Here is a 21632-nt window from a genome sequence, read left to right on the forward strand (position 1 = left end):
GATAATTATTATCTTTTCGATTTAAGACACTATATAGATATAGTCAATTTAAAATTTATTGTTTCATGTTCTCATGCCTCATTAACCTCTCAAGGGACTTATCTAAATACTCTTTAAATGGATAAATACAAAAACAATAGAGATATAATTTATTATCGTAATATTGAATCAACTATTAGTTTCATATTACTTTGATCTCTTGTTTTTGATATATTTATTAATTTAAAAGTAAATTAAAATGTTATTTTCCCCCTAAATTTCAAATCGTCTTCTTTCGGAGTAAATTTTGAAATTTTAGGAAGTCGCACTAAAAGTATAATTGAGATTTTTTCCAATATGACAGAAAATATTAAGCAGTGACACATGAGGAGATAACAATCAAGAAGATTGTAAAGAAATGATTCTTGTGGAAATGAAAATTCAACAGTTGACACAGCGTAACAAGGAGGTTGTCAAGAACCGTTAGTAAAATATTTTTGCGCATATACAATTATTTTTAGAGTGAGAAGACAAAATAGAAGAAGAAGTACGTTAGAAATATGGCTTAATTGTCTCATTAAAACGATTAGTTTGTTTGTTTGAACGTTTTGCGTACCACCTGTAAATAATCAAGATATTCAGGAATAATTCAATAATAAACAAAGTGAAGATATTTATATTTTCCAGTATTCTGAGGCAAAATGATAATAATGATCTAGAACTAATTTGTTTCAATTTTTTTATTTATGAATTTAATAACAATACCTTTTTTGAATGCAAATTTAAACTGGAAATGACTATGTTTAGTGAGAACTTATTTTAATGTTATTTAATATATCTGAATTCAAAAAAGAAGAAACAGACCTAAACTGACCTAAATTGACAGGAAATAATTTAACCTAACAACTGAATCCACCCGAAACTGATCCTAAGTTACGAGTTTACTTATACCTACCCCAAGCTTTCGTAATCAAAATAAATCAGAAGAACATAAGCTGACCAGAATTGACCTAAACTGCCCTGAAATTGACCTGAACGACCTTAATTTAAAAACTGAATCGACTAGAATCTAAACTGACCAATACTGATCAGATCTCACCAATCTCTACTTCCCTTGAAAGATTAATTCCTTATCGAACCAATAAATCTATACCTCTGTATTAGAATTAATCAAAACGGGCCTGAACTGATCTAAACTGATCTGAACTGACCTCAATTGTCTAAATCTACTAGAAAACAAGCTATATCTAGTATTTAGGTCAGTTTGGATAAGTTTATAGATAAGTTCAGGTCAATTTAGGTCAGTTTAGGTCGGTTCAGGTCAATTTAGATCAGTTGAGTTCAGTTTAGGTCGATTCAGCCTAGTCTACGTTCAGGTAAATTGTCATAACACTAGAAGAATATATTACAAAAATGTAAAAAGAATAAAAAAAATTTTGAGTATACCTGATAGAAAAATTACACTTTCAATTATAAGATTTCATTAGTTTTGGATGTGAAACATTTTTCGTCGCAACAAAAATTTGAACTCCATGGCAATTGTTTTAAATCTCGCGTTTGACAATTTGCATATATATATATATATATATATATAAGAGATAATGCAAGTGAAGAGTCAAATTATCGCGATGTGTCGTATCGAGTGTCTCTCGCATAAGGTACGTTGTTGTACCGCGTGAGCTCAACAGAACGTTATGAATGTGCGGAATTTATCAATGGACGAGAGACGCACCAATGATAAATTGTGCGAGTGGATGGTATCGCTCTATAGTGTATATATATGTTTGTAGAGGGTGTACGTGTACATTTCTATATATGCCTTTAAGGAAAAAAAGACCATATAAGCATCATGCAAAGAAAGAGAAAGGGGGAATGGCAATAATACAAGAATGGATTGATCCAAGCGATATCAAATCTTTTTCGCTTATCAGACATTAGTCATTTTTCAAGATTTAATATCATATATACAGAGACAGAGAAAATAGAGACGCGCAGGTGCATTGGGCGAAGAAAGATTAATCTATCTGTTTATATTCTTTCGCACTATTTTTATCTGTAGTAGGTTTTATGTATAATTAAAAGTCTTTTTTCTATTCTGTATCACTATAAATAAACAAGTCATTAATACATTATTTTTAAATTCAACCTGATCTTCTTAAAATTTTTTGGCTTTGAAGTTTGACAAATTTCATGACCTATTTCACAGTTTTGGCCCACTTTTAGTAAAAAGTTGAAAATTGTGGGCGTTTCCGAAAATTCATAATGTTTTCTTCCTACTTCGTATTAGTAGGAGAGACCGAGGAGGAAAGTAACAAAAATCAGTTTATTCATTGTAGCGTTCAAACTGTTTAACGAATAATTTTTGTTGACACCTTAATTGAAAGCTTGCACTTTCACCTGTTAAATAAAATTTGAATTAGACATTTAGATTAAATAACCAGTTCACAGTATGACTTTTTCACGACCTCTGCATTTGTTACTTTCCTCCTAACCCCCGAGTAACGTTATAGAATTATGGCTAATTTTACAATTTGAAGACTATTATTATTTAAAAATATTTTTATTATGAACTTAGAAAAATACAAAGATACTTAGTACAAATTGTACACGTTTGGCACAAATTTAATATATATTTAACACATTATGGTACAATTAGTGTCTTCTAGATATTATCTTCTTATCCATATCATAGATAAAGCATCTAATTCCCAAAGTTTCGTACGTGCAATATTAAATTATTAAAATGTGTAACAAAAATACTAAGCCTTCAGTTTAAGTTAAATTATTAATAATTAATAATAAATTAACAGCTTTCACTACATCAGGAGTAACAACACTCTTGAGGCAGACATAGAGGCTAATTGTTGATAATTTGTTTTGGGAAAATGAAAAAAGAAATAGGATTTCTTTTTGGAGGGTTTGTTTAATACATATTGAAATATAAAAAAAAAATTATTTAAAATTTTATAACCAAATGGCGGCGATAAATTTCATAGACAAAATCGACTATTTTCTTATGACCAAAATGCGAGCCAAAATGTCAGGACAATTTTTTTTTAAAGTTTATAAGTCCTGAAACAGAAAGAAATTTAATGATCTATATAATATAAACTTTGGTAGCACATATGGGATTTTTTATATTAATTCTTGTAAAAATTGCGCACTTTTTGAGTAAAATAATCGATTTTTTGCCCAAAAATAAACAGTAAATTCTTTACAAAATATAAAGTTTACATTATGATTTTTCAACTTGAAAGTTGAAAAATCTATATGTACTTCCAAATTTTATAGTAAACAGATTATAAAATTTTTTTGTTTCTTGTTCTAAGACTTAAGGCTATGTCCAAGTTGTGAAATGTAAACAAACCAAAAGGTTACTATACCAGCACTAAAATCGCAATTTTGCGACAGCCAATTCTCCCACAAAAAATAACATTTTTACACTTTCTTTACGAAAATGGAAAATTAGAGTTTCAAAGTGTCCAAGAAAATTGTTTTTTACTATCAGCAATAAAAAGCAATTAGTAAAATAACTAATTAAAATTACCGGTAAAATAGCATTTTTGACGCGTCGCGAAAAATAAACTGTTTGAGTATATCAACCGCACGGATGATGAAGAAGTTCCATGTCAGCGATTGGACCTTTAGCATGTGGAAAGGGAAATTTTTCCCTTTCCTCCTTGAAATTACAAGAGAAAGGGTAAAAACTTCTTCATCGTCCGTGCGGTTGATATAGTCAAACAGTTTAATTTTTCGCGACGTGAACTCTGTTGCTCGCTGCGCGTGCGCAGACCGTACCAAGGTCGCAATGACATCACCATGAAAAAAGGCACATTTTGTTTTTGACTGAAACTCAGTGGATTTCTCATTTCTTTAGTTATTCAAAGTTTAGTAACCAAATTCGATACTTTAGTTCGCCATTTCCATAAAGAAAATGTGAATTTATATTTATGTACGAAAATGGGAACCGCGAAAAAATGCTTCACTATTCGGTCTATAATGAAGCATTTTTTCGCGGTTCCCATATGCGTAAATAAATATAAATTCACATTTTCTTTATGGAAATGGTGAACTAAAGTATCGAATTTGGTTACTAAACTTTGAATAACTAAAAAAATGAAAAATCCACTGAGTTTCAGTCAAAAACAAAATGTGCCTTTTTTCATGGTGATGTCATTGCGACCTTGGTACGGTCTGCGCACGCGCAGCGAGCAACAGAGTTCACGACGCGAAAAATTAAAGTGTTTGACTATATCAACCGCACGGACGATGAAGAAGTTTTTACCCTTTCTCTTGTAATTTCAAGGAGGAAAGGGAAAAATTTACCCTTCCACATGTTGAAGGTCCAATCGCTGACATGGAACTTCTTCATCATCCGTGCGGTTGATATACTCAAACAGTTTATTTTTCGCGACGCGTCAAAAATGCTGGTTTACAGGTCATTTTAATTAGTTAGTTTACTAATTGCTTTTTATTTCTCATAGCCAAACATGATATTTTTGGACATTTTGAAACTCTAATTTTTCATTTTTGTAGAGAAAGTGTAAAATTGTTATTTTTTGTGGGAGGATTGGCTGTCGAAAAATTGCGATTTTAGTGCTGGTATAGTAACCTTTTGGTTTGTTTACATTTCACAACTTGGACATAGCCTTAAACTTTTCAAAAAAGTATTCTGGCCGTAAAAATAGTCGATTTTGAACATAAAAACTTACCGCCGCCATTTTGTTATATAATGTAAACAAAAAGTTTTTTTTCATAATTCAATAAGTATTTAATAAACCTTCTAAAAAGAAATCCTATTCCATTTTTAATTTTCTCAAAACAACCCACACAGCACATGATATTTCCTAAATATTTCCTGAATATTTCACTGAAAGATTGAAATATTTCAGTGCAAAGTTCTAGAAATATTTCTGCAAACAGGAAAATGTCCGCTTATGTGGGAATATTGACGCGAAAGTTGAGAAAATATTTCATTGAAATATTCCTGTAATATTACACATAAAGATTCTGCAATATTGTGAAAATATTTCACAAAATGGAAAAATTTATTAAACACCTCAAACCAATAGGAATTTTCTGAAATATTTTAAAACCCATAGGATATAGTAAGCCAAAAACTACTGCGCAGCTCTACAGGCCATAGAAACTGAGTTCGACCAGTGCGCATCATTTCAGTTGAATATTTCCAAAATATTTCAATGAAATGTTTTCTCAACTTTCGCGTCAATATTCCCACATAAGCGGACATTTTCCTGTTTGCAGAAATATTTCTAGAACTTTGCACTGAAATATTTCAATCTTTCAGTGAAATATTCAGGAAATATTTAGGAAATATCATGTGCTGTGTGGGAAATCATCAAATATATAGGTCTCATTTTCAGCCTCTATAGAGTGTGTTACCCCTTAAAAAAGGAGCCAAATTTTTTATGTTTCATATTTTTGGCATATTAAACAAAATAAACAATAAAACATTAATCTTTTAAAACATGAAAATAACTTTATCTAAAATTTAAAAGCAAAAATTAACAATTATGACAAACATAAAATAAAACAAAATATGAACGCAGAATAAAAATGTTTTCTGGTTCAATAAATCATTTTTAAGTTACGTTAATATGTCAAAACGAAAGTCAATTTACTTGTAATTCATTATTTTTAACAAACAAAATCTAATCTGTAACTTTAAATATGATTTACTTCACTCATTTCATAAAGTATTCATAATATTTAAACGAGGAGGAAAGTAACAACGTGTTACTTTCCTTCTCACTCTATTTTTCAACAAAAAAGTTAAAATTACAGAAAAGTATTACACGTAATTTAAAAATACACTGTTACTACTTAAAGGCAGATAATAATTAAGCTACAAAAAAACGAAACGCACATTTTATAAAACTGTGTAATTAAAAAAATATGAGGTTTTGAAAATTTAAACAAAAACTTATTTTTGACGTATTTTTGTAACGTCATATCACTAGCGGACCTAACCAAACCGGAAATGCTCTTGCACACTTTGGAGAAGTTGTAGGGGGCACTACTGATTAAAAAAAAATTTTAACTTTGTAAAACTTATTATTAGAATTGTTTTCATAATAGTTATTACAACTAATTTTGAACTGTTTGACAATCTTTTTTCATTTTTTGACTCATTTTTACTGGTATTAAGTTTATTCAAACTCTTGTCACACTAATGAAAATGATTACAAACATGTTAGAATTTGGAAAACGGTTTGATTGGAAAACGGTTTTATCCAAATTTTTAAAAGTCATGAACTTGTAGGAACAAGTTTCCCCACACAGCACATGATATTTCCTAAATATATCCTGAATATTTCACTGAAAGATTGAAATATTTCAGTGCTACGTTCTTTAAATATTGCTGCAAACAGGAAAATATCCGCTTATGTGGAAATATTGACGCGAAAGTTGAGAAAATATTTCATTGAAATATTTTGGAAATGTTCAACTGAAATGATGCGCACTGGTCGAACTCAGTTTCTATGGCCTGTAGAGCTGCGCAGTAGTTTTTGGCTTTTTAGTCCTATGGGTTTTAAAATATTTCAAAAAATTCCTATTGGTTTCAGGTGTTTAACAAATTTTTTTTATTTTGTGAAATATTTTCACAATATTGCAGAAAAGTCATGTGTAATATTGCAGGAATATTTCAATGAAATATTTTCTCAACTTTCGCGTCAATATTTCCACATAAGCGGACATTTTCCTGTTTGCAGCAATATTTCAAGAACGTTGCACTGAAATATTTCAATCTTTCAGTGAAATATTCAGGAAATATTTAGGAAATATCATGTGCTGTGTGGGTCTTATACATAAAAATAAATAAACAGTGTTAACAGGGATATTGAAATATTCTAAACCGTTTCTTTAACTTATTAAGAGTAATTTTAAATATTTAAAAATATTTTCTTTTTGAAGAAGAATACAATTCGCGATAAATTATTCAATGACATTTTTGACTTATTAAAATTCATATGTTCGTGCACGAGACCATTATTATGGGTGCGTGTCACAAAAGAATAACGCAGGCGCTTTTCGTTATGTATATCCTTTGACTAACAATTAGATCAACACTTGCAGATTACACTTGCACATTGTCTTTTGTCGGGACTTGAACATGTGTGTAATTAAAAATTACTTACCGGAACAAATTTCTGTCGCTTTTAAGTATAAAAACTCTCTGTTATCTCGTTACGGTTAAACTATATATATATACTGTACAAATTGTAGAAAATCTACAAATATGCAAATCAGGTGATTCTATATAATTATTTATAATTTTAGAATTTTTTTTTTTGAAACTATTCCATGTTAGTAAATTTTGAAAGAGGGAGAAAAAGTATATTTGTCAGAGAAAAAAAGTTGCTTTTGTTTTGCAATTTCAAACAATAGCATAAATAACATTTTTTCTTTTTGAGTCTTTCGGGTTATAAATTGAAGAGTGCTGATGTCAGGAAGGAAATTATCGTCTCCCTTAATTAAGAAGTAGGTTCTAAATCCATTTGAGAGACACTCATGAGATCTATTTTTCATGAACGTCTGACATTTTGGTTTGTTTTCGTCTTTTTTTCTTTTTTTTTTATTTTCACCAGGACTGTCGCTTGGAATTTGTGCGAAAAAAATTAGAGGCTTTTGGTAACGAGACTTCGATCCATGAAACAGAGAAACTGCCGATGTAAAAATACACAAATGTGTATCGTATTTTCGTACATGTATATATGCGGATAGTGCGACAAAAATAGCAAGTCGTAGGTAAGATGGAGTCGAAGAAAAGGAAATCAAAAGATATGGTGCGAGAGGAAGAAAAAAAAGAAGAAACAGAAGGCAAAAACACACTATGGAGACTCGCTGACACAGTAGAGAGACGCGAATTTTCTGTCTGCCGTCGCATCGCAATTGGCCGCGCACGCCAGATGCTAGCAAACTCTTTTCACATCGTTGAATATTAGAGGCGTTAAAAGTTAAAATTGTCTCACGTTCGTGCCATTAAAATTTGTGATATTCGATAAATTTTATTGCCACGTCCTTAAAAAACACTCTTCCAAGAAAAAATAAATAATTCTCTAATTATATTTCTCTCAAAGTAATAACAATCCTATAAATACCAAGAATATTTTTTTTCGAGATTGATACTTCAATATTTAAATTCAATTAATTAAATTCGATGCGATAAAATTGATCAAAATATTAAAAAATATTTTTTAGAGAAAATTTGTAATATACAAAGTGAATAGAAATCTAAACATGAAGGCGGTTTTGATAGTAATAAAAAAAATAACACGCCTTTTTTTAGGAGAAAAAAAAGATTCTCGCCAATCATAGTCTCGTTACCCTAATCTTCGAAATGTAAGAGAACCTATAAAGTGAGAAGAGTCTTAATTAACTTGAATTGAGACATCGTTTCAATCGTCGACATGCTAACGTCTGAATCTTTCACCTATGACGACGCTCTACTATAGTATATATAGTTGAGTTGCCCATTCTCATTTCCTTTCCCCTCGAAGATATTACCATTTCACACTTAATTCACCGTAAAGCGTGGCAAAGACACACTCTTCCAACATTTTGGATCCTCTTCGTTGAAACGACAATCTTATAAATAATATACGTATATATACATATTTAGTCACAAAATTTTTCTCCTCATCCACATCATTATATGTATATATGTATATAATATAGATATATAACGATATTCAAAGAAATTTCGAAATAAATTAGAATATTCCTTTTTTTTACCTTTTCAAGAAATGTTGAAATTCATATAATCTAAATATAAAGTTTAACGTGTAAATTATGATACAGCATAAAATTACAGTAAATAGTGCGAGCAAAGTTTAAGACTACTTTCAAAAATATTAAAACCACTTTTAAATAATATGAATTATTGTAATTACAAATTCTTTTGAAAAATTAGAATTTAAAATTCTCTTTTTTGGAAAAAATTGTCTGATTGGGTTAAAAATCATTTTTCATATGTTTAAAACTAGTTTATATAAGTTTAAATAAGTTAAAATAAGTAAATATATATAGTTAAAGAAGTTAAAAAATGTTTAATAGATTTAAACTAGTTTAAACAGTTTGAAAACAGCATAAATAAGTTTGAAACAACTTCATGCAATTAACTGATTAGAACAAGTTTAAAACTAATTGAAACGGTTTAGAAGTGGTTAGGACAAGGTTACAAATAAAATCTAAATAAGTTTCAAATCACTTCTAAAAGTCTTAACTGCGGTTAAAACAGCTTTAAAACTAATTCAAACAACTTTGAAGTAGTTACAACAAGTTTTGTAATATAGTTGTAAATATAGTTTCAAACAACTTTTTACAATGTCTTAAACTATTTCAACTAGTTTAAAACAAATTTAAACCTATTCAGTTCTATTGAAACATTTTCCAACTAATTGGAAAGAAAAACTAAACACAAACACACAAACTAAAACAGTTTGAAAACTAGTTCCGACTAGTTCAAAACAACTTCTCACAAATCTAAACTCGTTGGAACACGTACAAAACAAACTGTTTTTAAAAGTTTCAACTAGTTAAAAAATTCCTAAACTGTTCTTTAAAAGTTTTAACTCGTTAGAACAAGAAAAAAATGTTTTTTAAAAGTTTCAACTAGCTAGAACAAGTACAAAACTGTTTTAAAAAGTTTCAAATAGTTAGAACAAGTAAAAAACAGTTTTTAAATGTTTCAACAACTTAGAAAAAGTAAAAAATTGTTTTTAAATGTTTCAACTATACTTAGAAAAAGTAAAAAACTGTTTTTGAAATTTTAAACTTGATAGAACAAGTACAAACCTGTTTTTTAAAAGCTTCAATTATTTAGAACAAGTACAAAACTATTTTTAAATTGTTAAAATGAAGTTTAAACAAGTTTAAAACCACTTGTTACAAGTCTTTTTAAGTTGAAAATCAATTGAAATAGTTTCGAAGTAGTTACAGCAGAGTTAAAATAGTTCTAATCATTTGAAAACCAATTTTTGCAAGTCTTGAATAATTAGAAAAAGTTTGAAACTAATTTAAACTGGTCATAAATAATTAGAACAAGATGTGAAATATTTCAAAACAGTTTTAAACCACTTCTTATAAATTTCAACTATAGTTGAATATGAGTTTCAAATAGTTAAAACAAGTTTAAAGTCGGTTCAAACCTACTCAATTGTATTCAAACTGTTTTAAAACAGAGTTAAGACATTTTAAATAGTTCCAGACAGTTTAAAATCGCAATTGGAACAGTTTGGAAGTAGTTAATACAAGGTTTATAATAGTTTCAACCGCAGTTATAAACCATTTCTTGTAAGTTTTAATTGAAAAAGGTTTAAAACTGATTGAAACGGTTTGGAAGAAGTTCTAACAAGATATGAAATAATTCTAACCAACTGAAACAGTTTCGAAGTAGTTACATCAGGATTTAAAATAGTTCTGACCAGTTCCAAACTACTTCTTACAAGTTAAAATTAATTTGAAATAAGTTTAAAACTAATTCAAACAGTTTAGAAGTAGTTTGAATAAGATTTGAAATAATCCCAATCAGTTTAAAAATACTTCTGACAAGTTTTAACTCGTTGAAATAAATTTAAAACTAATTCAAACAGTTTTGAAGTAGTTGCAATAAGATTTAAAATAGTTCTAACCAGTTCCAAACCACTTCTTACGAGTCTTTAATTAATTTGAAACAAGTTTAAAACTTGTTTTAATTGTTGTTTTTTTCATCAGCAACTAATTTAAACAGTTTTAAAATGAACATTTCAAATAGTTTCAGCCAATTTGAAACCAGTTTCTACAAGTATTAACTAATTGGAACTAGTTTAAAACCAAAACAAATAGTTTAGAAGTTGTTGCTATACAGACTTTGAAATAGTTTAAACCATATTAAAGCTATTTTTTGCAAGTTTGAACCAATTGGAACTAGTTTCAATCCTATTTAAGTATTAGTTGCAAATTTGAATTATCCAGTTAAAACCTGTTGAGAAATACTTCTAACTAATTTATAAATAATTTTTCAAGTTTTAACCTGTTTAAACAAGTTCAAAATCAATTTGAAGTCTTTAAAAATTGTTTTAAGAATATTAGTAAAAAAAAGATAAAAATAATAATAATAATAATCTTATTTATTTTTTTTTTATTTATTTATTTATTTATTTTTTTAAATTTTTTTTAGTTTAAGAATATTTCTAATAAATTTAAAATAATCCCCTCACGACTTTAACATGTTTGCGGAATGAGTTTAAATATGATTGAATAAGTTAAATGTTTTTATATTATTTAAGAAGATTGACAACATGTATAAAACTATTTTTAAAGAAATCTAGAATAAATTTTGAAATATACAGGAGTATGAACATGCTGAGAATAGATTAAAATCAAGTTGAACGATTTACAATTAGCTACAATCAGGTTGAATGTTAGGACAAGTGGAAAACTATATAGCTATATACAACTAATTTAATAATTCAGCATCAGTTTTAATTACTTTTTCATAAGTTTATGTGTCAAAAGTACTCATGTCAGTTAGTGCAACAGAGAATGGAAAAAGAAAAATTTATCTAGTAAGCGAAAGCTTAAACAATAGGAAAACTTTCCCTGACCCGATGAGGTTAATTTGTGTGGTTCTTGAGCTGATAATTTTGCTCCCATTTTCCTCTTATGTATATTCATAAAGCCCACACAGCACATGATATTTCCTAAATATTTCCTGAATATTTCACTGAAAGATTGAAATATTTCTGTGCAAGGTTCTTGAAATATTTCTGCAAACAGGAAAATGTCCGCTTCTGTGGAAATATTGACGCGAAAGTTGAGAAAATATTTCATTGAAATATTCCTGCAATATTACACATAAAGATTCTGCAATATTGTGAAAATATTTCACAAAATGGAAAAATTTGTTAAACACCTGAAACCAATAGGAATTTTCTGAAATATTTTAAAACCCATAGGATATAGTAAGCCAAAAACTATTGCGCAGCTCTACAGGCCATAGAAACTGAGTTCGACCAGTGCGCATCATTTCAGTTGAATATTTCCAAAATATTTTCTCAACTTTCGCGTCAATATTTCCACAGAAGCGGACATTTTCCTGTTTGCAGAAATATTTCAAGGACCTTGCACTGAAATATTTCAATCTTTCAGTGAAATATTCAGGAAATATTTAGGAAATATCATGTGCTGTGTGGGAGGGGTTTTCATACATCGTGTCCACAATTTCTTATCTCCTATTAAAGAACTCTTATACATATATGTATAGTGAAAATCTTTTCCTATATCTCTTTCACCATTTTTTCGTTCAATTTTTTTCAGTTATAAATCGTTTTTCTATTGTATTAGGAACATAATAATTTGCAATACATAGTTTTTGTTTTGCAAACCACATTTTTTCCTGTTCGAAATATTATTATAGCAATTAAGTTCAATTTTTACTTTTTTTCTTTCGAAAACGATAAGTTTTAGAGCTCATAAAATGTGTTTTATTTATTTTTTGAAGAATGCGGTCAAATTTAGCCTTCTAATGGTGAACGGATGTTCTGCATGATGATGTATCGTACATCATATCAAACGTCTGAACCTGATAGAAGAATTTTTATAACTTCTTTTATGTGTTAAAAAAATTTATCTTTATAAATTTCATTTTGAAAATTTTCCAATTTACTAATAATTTTTATGTTTTTTAATCAAACAAACTTATTACCTATAGTGGATTATTTCAACTAAAAAAATTTAGTCCTTCCGTGTTATAGTTAATAGCATGATCTGTGTAATGTATGAGTCGTAAATTTCATTTAAGTATAAATAATACACTCTTCATTGCTTGAAACGCATTCTAAACTCCAACACATAAAATGCAATTTCTTGTCCTGGTGGCATTAACTGACTGATGTTGTCTATTTGTTCAGCAGTAAAGCTCATAATGCAAATTTAAAGCAACAGTAACAGATATTACTATAACAATTGTTTATCTCTTTAGTGTCACGTGTACAAAGACGAATTATAATTAATTTATAACAAGCGAATCTGAGTGCTAGTTTTTAAATCAAATTTCAATCATTTTTCTTGTAAAATCTTTCAATTCAATTTCAAATTTAAAATGTCTTTAAACCACCCTTAACGCTGACAAATAGTTATAAACAGTTAAAATATTCTTCATAGTTAATAACCAATTATAATACTGCCGTCCAGTTTAAAAAAGGCACTATCTACATATTTTATGAAAAATGAGTTTTTTATACCGTTGAATTCGTAATGAAAAGACGAATCTAATAGTCGTATTCGTAAGTGAAAATTTTAATTAGATTAGAAGATAATTAGCGGTCAATTAAACTATCTACAGAGATTTTCGAGAAATATTTTTTAAAGTGTCACTATCTGCAGGAGGAGACGACCTATCTACAAAATTTTCAGGATTTTCAACCCACTTGACCCCTGAAATCCTGATTCACGAGCACTATGTACATAGGTTAGTCAGTAAACTGGTCTCAAAAGTCACAAAAGTAGAGAACTATGTACATAGTAACGTTTTTCGTACATATTTTTCTCGAACTTTGGTTAACTTTCCGCGAGAGAGAGCACTATCTACAAGTTTAATTATGCAAATAAAATAAAAATAATACAATAATTTGCAAATAAAGCTTTTATTTTGTATTAACACATATATTTAATGCAAATTAAAAGCAATTTTAATTATTCTTTTTGTAAAGTTAACATTTAATTTAATAAAAATTTCATGCAGAACATAATAATCAAATAAAATAAAGTTATAATGGTAAATAAAATTTATGTATTGAGGGGCTGATAGTAAAAATGGTTTAAAATAATAACGGGAGCAAAAGTAGAATAAGTGACTTAGAAGGAAAAACAGATTAAAATGATTGTGTAATTTCTTGATAAATTAATTATAATAATTACAAAATATTAATTCAAATAAAATAAGTTTTTTTATTATTGACAATATTTTTTAAGCATTAATATAATTAATTTATCAAGAAATTACATAATCATTTTCACCCGTTTTTGCTCTCAAGTCACTTATTCTACTTTTGCTTCCATTATTATTATTATAAACCATTTTTACTATAAGCCCCTCTATTGTTCGTCATTTTTCGTTCGGTATTTTCAAAATTAAAAAATATAATATAATTATAAATAAAATAAAATATAAAATAATAATAAAAATATAACAGAAATAAAGGATTGTGTTAGAAAATAATGTAGATAGTGACGCTTTAAACAGGAAAGTGGACCGACAAAGCAATTTTAAACGTACTATCTACCACATAGTGCACTTTTCATGTATTCTCCATAATTTTTGGATAAAAAATGTGCACTATCTACAGTTTTATTAATAAATAATTAATATTAATATTTTTTTTTGCACCAATGAAAAGAGCGTGTACGAATTAGTCAAGAACATAAGTTTGTTTACAAAATTTTTAATTTTATTAAGAGATCCAGATGCAAACGCGTTTCCTTCAATATCTCCGATTGAGCTAAAATGTACATAGTGTCTTTTTTAAAAAGGACGGCAGAATAAGTTTAAAACCAATTCTATCAAGTTTAAAACCGTTTCAAACAAGTTCTAAACAATAATAAATATATAGACAAAGATAGTCCCTCTAATTATGCGCTTAAATTAGGCACAATCAGGCGACTAAAATAGCTAAATTATACACTAATTATGCGCTAAAATGAGAATGATTATGCAGAATTATGTTATTAAAAAAATTCTACTTTAATTTATTATAAGCTAAAAAATTCTCATTTTGCAAAATTATGTTGTGTTTTAAAAAATGTTGATTTGTAATAAATATTTTTTAATCGTAATTTTTCAGAAACGCAAAAGTGTCTACAAAATTCTCAAAATAAATTGACATGTTGATACTAATAAATAATTTAATAAAAATAAAAAAAGAGGGAAAAAGATTATATATGTAATAACTTACAGAGAAATGAAATAAATAGAGGTGTGCAAAAAGCTCGAATAGCCGAGCCGAGCCGGGCCGCAATTTTTTCGAGCCGAGCCCGAGCCGGGCTCGATGTATCGGGTACCCGAAATTTTCGAGTACCCGAAACATTCGGGTACCCGAATTCACTCGAGTACTCGAATATTTCGGGTACTCGAATGAATTCGGGTACCCGAAATTTTCGAGTACTCGATTTAATTCGAGCTTTTAAATTAAAAAAATTTTTTTTTTTACAAAAAAAAATTTAATTAAAAATTAATGTAGAAAATTTTGGATTTTCTCAAGGGCTCGAATCAAATCGAGTACTCGAAAATTTCGAGTACCCGAAAGTTTCGGGTACCCGAAAAATTCGAGTACCCGAAATTATTCGAGCTTTTTATAAAGCTCGGCTCGGCCCGAGCTCGGCTCGAGCTCGAACTGAATAGGCTCGGCTCGGCTCGGCTCGAAAAATGAAAAGCTCGAAAATACCCGCTCGAGCTTCGGGTTTCGAGCTTTTTGCACACCTCTAGAAATAAATTAGTAGGAATTGATTTTCTTAATGAACACATAAAACAAAAATGAAAATGTTTCTATTAATATATTTTACTAAGAAACTTATTAATATAAAATATTTTTGTAATGTTGAATAATAATAACAATAGAAGCTAAAATTAGTTTCTAAAACTTAACATTTATTACTGCTATCTTACAGTTATAATTTTTTAAAATTTGATAAATCTCAAATTTTCAAAAAAAACATTCAATAAGTTAGTTAACAGTTAAAAACTTTCATTTGTAGAGTCAAATTTTTGTACTGATTCCCTCACCCTCTCTGAAATATATATATTTCTATATAGATGCTATGATGTGCATATTATAATGCACATCATATAAAAAATATTATAAAAAATAAAGAAACTAAACAAATTTTTTCATGGTTTAGTTAAAAAAGCACTATTTTGGAAATTTTGAGCCAATTATATGTGATCATTATGCAAAAAGAGTAAAATTATGCGATGAGTAAAAAATTATGCAACATTATGCGCTCTAAAATTATGTTGTAAAAGATTTAAAACACGAATTAACATAATATTAGTATGTTTTTACTTGATTTTAAAAAATTATACATTTATGCAAACGCATAATCTGTACTTTTCTCTAATAATAACTTTTTTCAAAACCATGGTTTTGAATTCAACTGCAGTTGAAAAAAAGTTTTAAGATATTTAAAACAGTTTGAAACCACTTCTTACTAGTTTAAAACATGTTGGAACAAGTTTTATATATAGTTTAAAGTAATTGAAATTAGATTTTTAATACTTTCAATCAATTTAAATCACTTTCAAAAAGTTTGAAATGTTTCAAAAACCCTATTCATGTAAGTTTCAAACTGATTGGAACAAGTTTAAAACCATTTCAAATAGTTTAAAAGTATTTAAAACAAAATTGCTTGTTTCTACCAATTTCTAACGAATTTCAAACTATTTGGAACAAGTTGAGAACTATTTATAGTCATTAAAAGTAATTGAAACCAGCCTTTAAATAGTTCCAAACAGTTTAAAGTCAAAAAAATATTTTTACTTGTTGAAATAAGTTTGAACTTATTTCAAACATTTTGAAAGTAATTTAGAATGGATTTTAATTAATTTTAAATAATTTAAACAAACTTTAAACAAGGTTTAAACTTTTGAAACAAGTTTAAAAACCTTTCAAACAGCTTAGAAATGACTTCAAAGACATAGCTTATTTTACGTAAAATTTAATCAGCTTTCTAACCGTATTTAAGATTTTTTTATATCTCCTTTTATTTACGAGATATGATTGAAAAAGTGATGGCATGTTTTTTGATAGAGTCGCGTGTAATCGTCCTGATACTCGTGAACGGTAGTGTATTTGAAACAAGTTATAAACTATTTGAAATAGATTCAAAACTACATTGAACTTGTTCCATTTTACGTAAAATATAGATTCGAAAATATTTAAAACAGTTTGAAATTATTCAATATAATTTCTGAACTACTGTGAATGATTTTAAATGATATTTACCCACTTTTCAAATTGGTATAACATTAATCAATTTGAAACTAATTCAAACTTGTTGTAACTTATAAGAAGTAGTTTTAAACTGTTCAGAATTATTTTTACTCCAGTTTTAATACTTATTAAACGATTTGAAATGGTTTTAAACTTATTTAAAATCTTTATAACTCGTTAGAGGTAGTTTTAAACTGTCTAGAAATTTAAAACTCCAGTTTTCTCGAGGGGGTATTTACTTGTGTATTGACGTGTACGCTCCTCACGTAATAGTCATGTAATAGTCACGTAATAGAGTGTAATAGAGCATTATTACGTCAGTGTAATACCACATAATATAGAGGTAATATTCTGTAATAATCAATAATACCCTGTAATAGTTCCGTAATACCCTGTAATACTGGATAATACGCATAATAGCAAGAAAATTTAGTGTATTAGAGTTGTACACCATTTTAATCAGTAATTACCCCCTCAAGTTTTCTCTACTTTTAAACTGTTTTAAATGGTTTTAAACTAGTTCAAATTTATTATAACTTATAAGAAGTAGTTTTAATTGATTTGAAACTTGTTCAAAATCGTTACAACTTGTAAAAAGTAGTTTAAATAAACTATTTAGAACTATATTTATACTCCAGTTGTATCTATATTTTTAAACTGTTTCAAATAGTTCTATAAACTTATTCAAACGTTTTTTAACTTATAAAAAATAGTTTAAAACTTTGTAAAATTATTTTACATTAGTTGTTATTACCTTTAAATGGTTTGAAATGATTTCAAACTTGTTCAAACTTATTATAACTTATAAGAAATAATTTTAAACTTTTCAGAACTATTTTTACTCCAGTTTTAATACTTTTAACCTATTCAAAACTTGTTTAAAATGGTTATAACTTGTAAGACTCAGTTTTAAACTTTTTAGAACTATTTATACTGCATAGTTTTATGTACTTTTAAACTGTTTCAAATGGTTTTACACTTGTTCAGAATAGTTATAACTATAATAAGAAGCAGTTTTAAAGTATTGAAAACTATTTATACTCTAATTGTACCTATTTTTAAACTATTTTAAATGGTTTTAAACTTGTTTAAAATTGTTATAAGTTATAAGAAGTAGTTTAAAACTTTGTAAAACTATTTTACATTAGTTGTTATTACCTTTAAACGGTTTAAAATGCTTTTAAACTTTTAAACTTGTTCGAAGTAGTTTTCATTATATGCTATTGTCTTATTTCAATGATATTTTATTATATTTCGATACTATTTGCAACAAGTTCGAAAATACTTGAAACATGTTCAAAATATTTGAAACTATTTTAAACAAGTTTAAAACTTGTTAGAAAAGGTTCAAATACATTTTAAACAATTGAAAGTAGTTTCGACGTTAAATATTGAGTTATTTCAACATTTAAAAGTAATGACAAAGTACAATTTTGTCATATTCAGTGATTGAAGGTAAAAATTAAAAATCATTAATTACTTTATCCTGATTACAAGAATAGTAAAGTAAAACAAGGCTGGTAAATTACTTATTCTTTTTCTTTCGCTTATACAAATAAAATAATAAAGATTTAAGTAAATAAATAAATAAACATTAAGTACTCACGGATGATGTGGTGGTGCATGAAAGACAGCGGCAGCTGCCGCCGCTGCGGCCGCGTGATGTTCCCATGCTACCGCAGCCGCTGCCGCCGCTGCTGCAGCGGCGGAACCATGTCCATGATGCGGATGAAATGGCGACGGCGCTGGGGGATGTGGATGCGGATGAAATGCCGCATGAAAAGCCGAATGCGGGTGATGGGGTGGTGGTGGCAATAGAGAAAACGCCTCCTGATGATAAGCCACTTCCTTTTCAGGCATTTCTGTAACCGTCGCTCTTCACTCCTTCTATCAGATTCTCCTTTTCTTTGAAATAACACTTCCAATCAAGATAACACTTTCTTCCCAATCCACTCTGGAATCTTCCCGCGGATTTCTCTGCCCAACACACACATAGTCCATCCGTTCTTCAATTAATGTCTTCATCCACCTTTTAATCCTTTTTGTGCGTTAATAATCCCTTTTCAATGGAACACTTTCTTCTTCTTCAGTTCCATCTCCAAGAAGATGGAATTTTTCATTTTTTTGTTACTCTCCAGTCGATAATATTCTTTGAAGATGTAATAATTTTTCAGAACAATTTGTATAAGTGGGGATAATTTGACGTAATATCTTTTTCTTTAGGGGAGTTTAAAATTAGCCAGGAGGGAATCAATCAAGATGACAATTCTTCTGAAGATAAGGGTATTATTAAGGATTGTTTGGTGCAAAATCTCTTTTGAAGAGATACCTTTTTTTACAGCATTTATTTATTTTCTTATTAATCTTTCTTAACTAGCTCATAAAAAAGATTCTCAAAAGTTTTGTGTTAGGAAAGAATTCCTAAAATTGAGGATAATTGAGGAAATTTTTATTCAGTTTAAGCTTCAGGAATATTGGAGACAAATCCTGGATTTTGGGTTCAGTTCGACAACAAGGTCACAAAACCAAAAACACAGATCACTCACAAAATCCGCAAAAATTCGGTAAACGAAATCCTTGTTAAAATCCTGGTGCACTGACCTCGAGGTACAAAACAAAAACAATCACTTCAAAATCAACAAAAGTTTTGTTGATTTTTTCTTTTTGTGAAAAAAAAATTTTTTTCGCACACAAACCACCAGAGAAATTAATGACTCGCGATCACACGTTGACACGAGTTAGGCACTATTAAAAGCAGCAACCGGTCACGGTGCTTATAGTTTGGCGGATATGGCGGTACTGAGTCTGACTGAGTCCTTCTCTGGAAGAGGGGTAGTCATGCCGAAGCAGTCGTGCATTCTCAGTGGGCGTGCGACGGAGAGATTCAAGAGAAAACTCAAAAATAAGAGCGAGAGAGAAAAGTGAGTAAAGGACGGTATTCAAGATGAACTCTGGATGGAGTTTTTAAACTGAGGCAGTGAGTGGAAGAAGGAGAAACTGATTGAAAGAGAAATAAAGAAAGAGAGTGAGAGAGAGTGAGTTAGTGAAGGCAGAGCTAGGGTGAGAGGGAGGTAAAGTAAGGGTCCATTCCGGAAGTGAAAGAGAGATGGAATGATGATGATGTGGAGGGGTGCTCCCCGTTTATGGGAAGAGAGAAAGAGAGATGCGGTAGTGTACTGAAGAAAGATGGCTCGTACCATGGAAGAGAGAGGGAGAGGGAACGCGTGTCAGTTCGACAACTCAACTAGCACCAGCCGTGCCTGACTCCCACTACCACGACACCGAACCTCCTTCTTCTTCTTCTCCTCTGCATCCCTTCCACAGGATCAGACTCGTATGTGTGACTTTCCTTTACCACGGCCCTTAAGAAGGGCCCTCTTCTCAAATGGTTGAACATCGTATCTCAACTTAAAATCCGTTTGTTAAAATTATTATCATTTACGGTACAAACAGTATTTTACTATCGAACTATTGACAGCAAATATTGAATATGCAACTACAAATTAACAGATAAAACATCTTCAAACAACGTATAACTGATTTAAAACTACTTTAAATATGTTCAAAACAGCTTGGAATATTTTATAACTACTTGCAGAAGTTTGTACAAAAGCAAATTTTATGATCCTGGAAATTTAAACACGTTTAAAATCACTTCAAACAAGTTTAAAACCAGTTCAGATAAGTTTAAATCCAATTTGGAAGTTTAAAAGTGTTTACAAACAATGCAGACAAATTGCCAACAAATTACCAGTACGCAGAAGTTCAAAACTCGTTAAACATGTTTAGAATTTCTTTATTAAACAAGTTTAGATATAGATAGGTTAAAATTGTATTCAAACAATTTAAAACCAGTTACAATCAAGTTAAACACATAGGTAGCAAAACTAAGAAAAAAATTTCGATCAACTTGAAACAATTTGAGAACTGGTATAAATAAGTTCTAATTCAAATTAAAAAGTTTAAAACTAAACAACTTCAAATAAGTTTAGAATCCCTCTAAACATGTTTAGAACTAGTTCAGATCGGTTAAAATCTAATCCAAACAATATAAACCTAATGACAAACATTTCTGTCAAATAAAGACTAAAAATAAGTTACAAGTATAAAGAAATTTAAATATCTTTAAACATATTTAGAACCACTTTAAGATTGTTTAAAACTTCTTCGAACAAGTTCCGAAGTAAAAATAAAATAAAAGATAAATTCGAGTTCAATTCATGCAGTTTAAAGCTAGTAGAAATAGTTTAAAACCAATTCGAGAACCTATTCAAATATTTAAAAAATAGTTTTAAGAAAATTTCAAATAGTTTTAATTAGTTAAAAATCGCTTTTAACAAGTTTAAAACCAGTGCAGATAAGTTCAAATCAAATTGAGAAGTTTAAAAGTGTTTACTTACGAAGTTTAGACCTCGTTAAACAAGTTTAGAATTGCTATAAACAAGTTGAGAACTAGTTTAGATAGATTTAAATTGCATTCAAACAGTTTAAAGCCTGTCAAACAAGTCGGATATATATAGCATTCAAGCAATCAAAAGTTTAAACTTCTTCAAACCTGTTTGAAACCACTTTAACTCTCTGCTGATGCTAACGACCGTTATCGCCATTCTGGACGCCTGGTGGGGACTATGGGAGTTACGTGCTTTGGCGATAGAGTGGGGA

The 21632-nt window shown here is 29.0% G+C and overlaps 1 protein-coding gene across 1 annotated transcript in view; it reads right to left on the minus strand.

Moving 5' to 3' along the window:
* The window catches only part of LOC122509143 (transcriptional activator cubitus interruptus), a 71991-nt gene extending 52150 nt beyond the window's left edge, over window positions 1-19841 (minus strand). Inside the window, exon 1 of the mRNA XM_043622956.1 lies at window positions 18577-19841. Within this exon, the coding sequence (XP_043478891.1) occupies window positions 18577-18830 (254 nt within the window). The 5' untranslated portion in view covers window positions 18831-19841. The remainder of the gene's footprint in view (window positions 1-18576) is intronic.
* Between the last annotated feature and the right edge of the window lie 1791 nt (window positions 19842-21632).

This window comes from Leptopilina heterotoma, unplaced genomic scaffold (genome assembly GCF_015476425.1).
Source record: "Leptopilina heterotoma isolate Lh14 unplaced genomic scaffold, ASM1547642v1 Lhet_6, whole genome shotgun sequence".
Taxonomy (NCBI): Eukaryota; Metazoa; Arthropoda; class Insecta; order Hymenoptera; family Figitidae; genus Leptopilina; species Leptopilina heterotoma.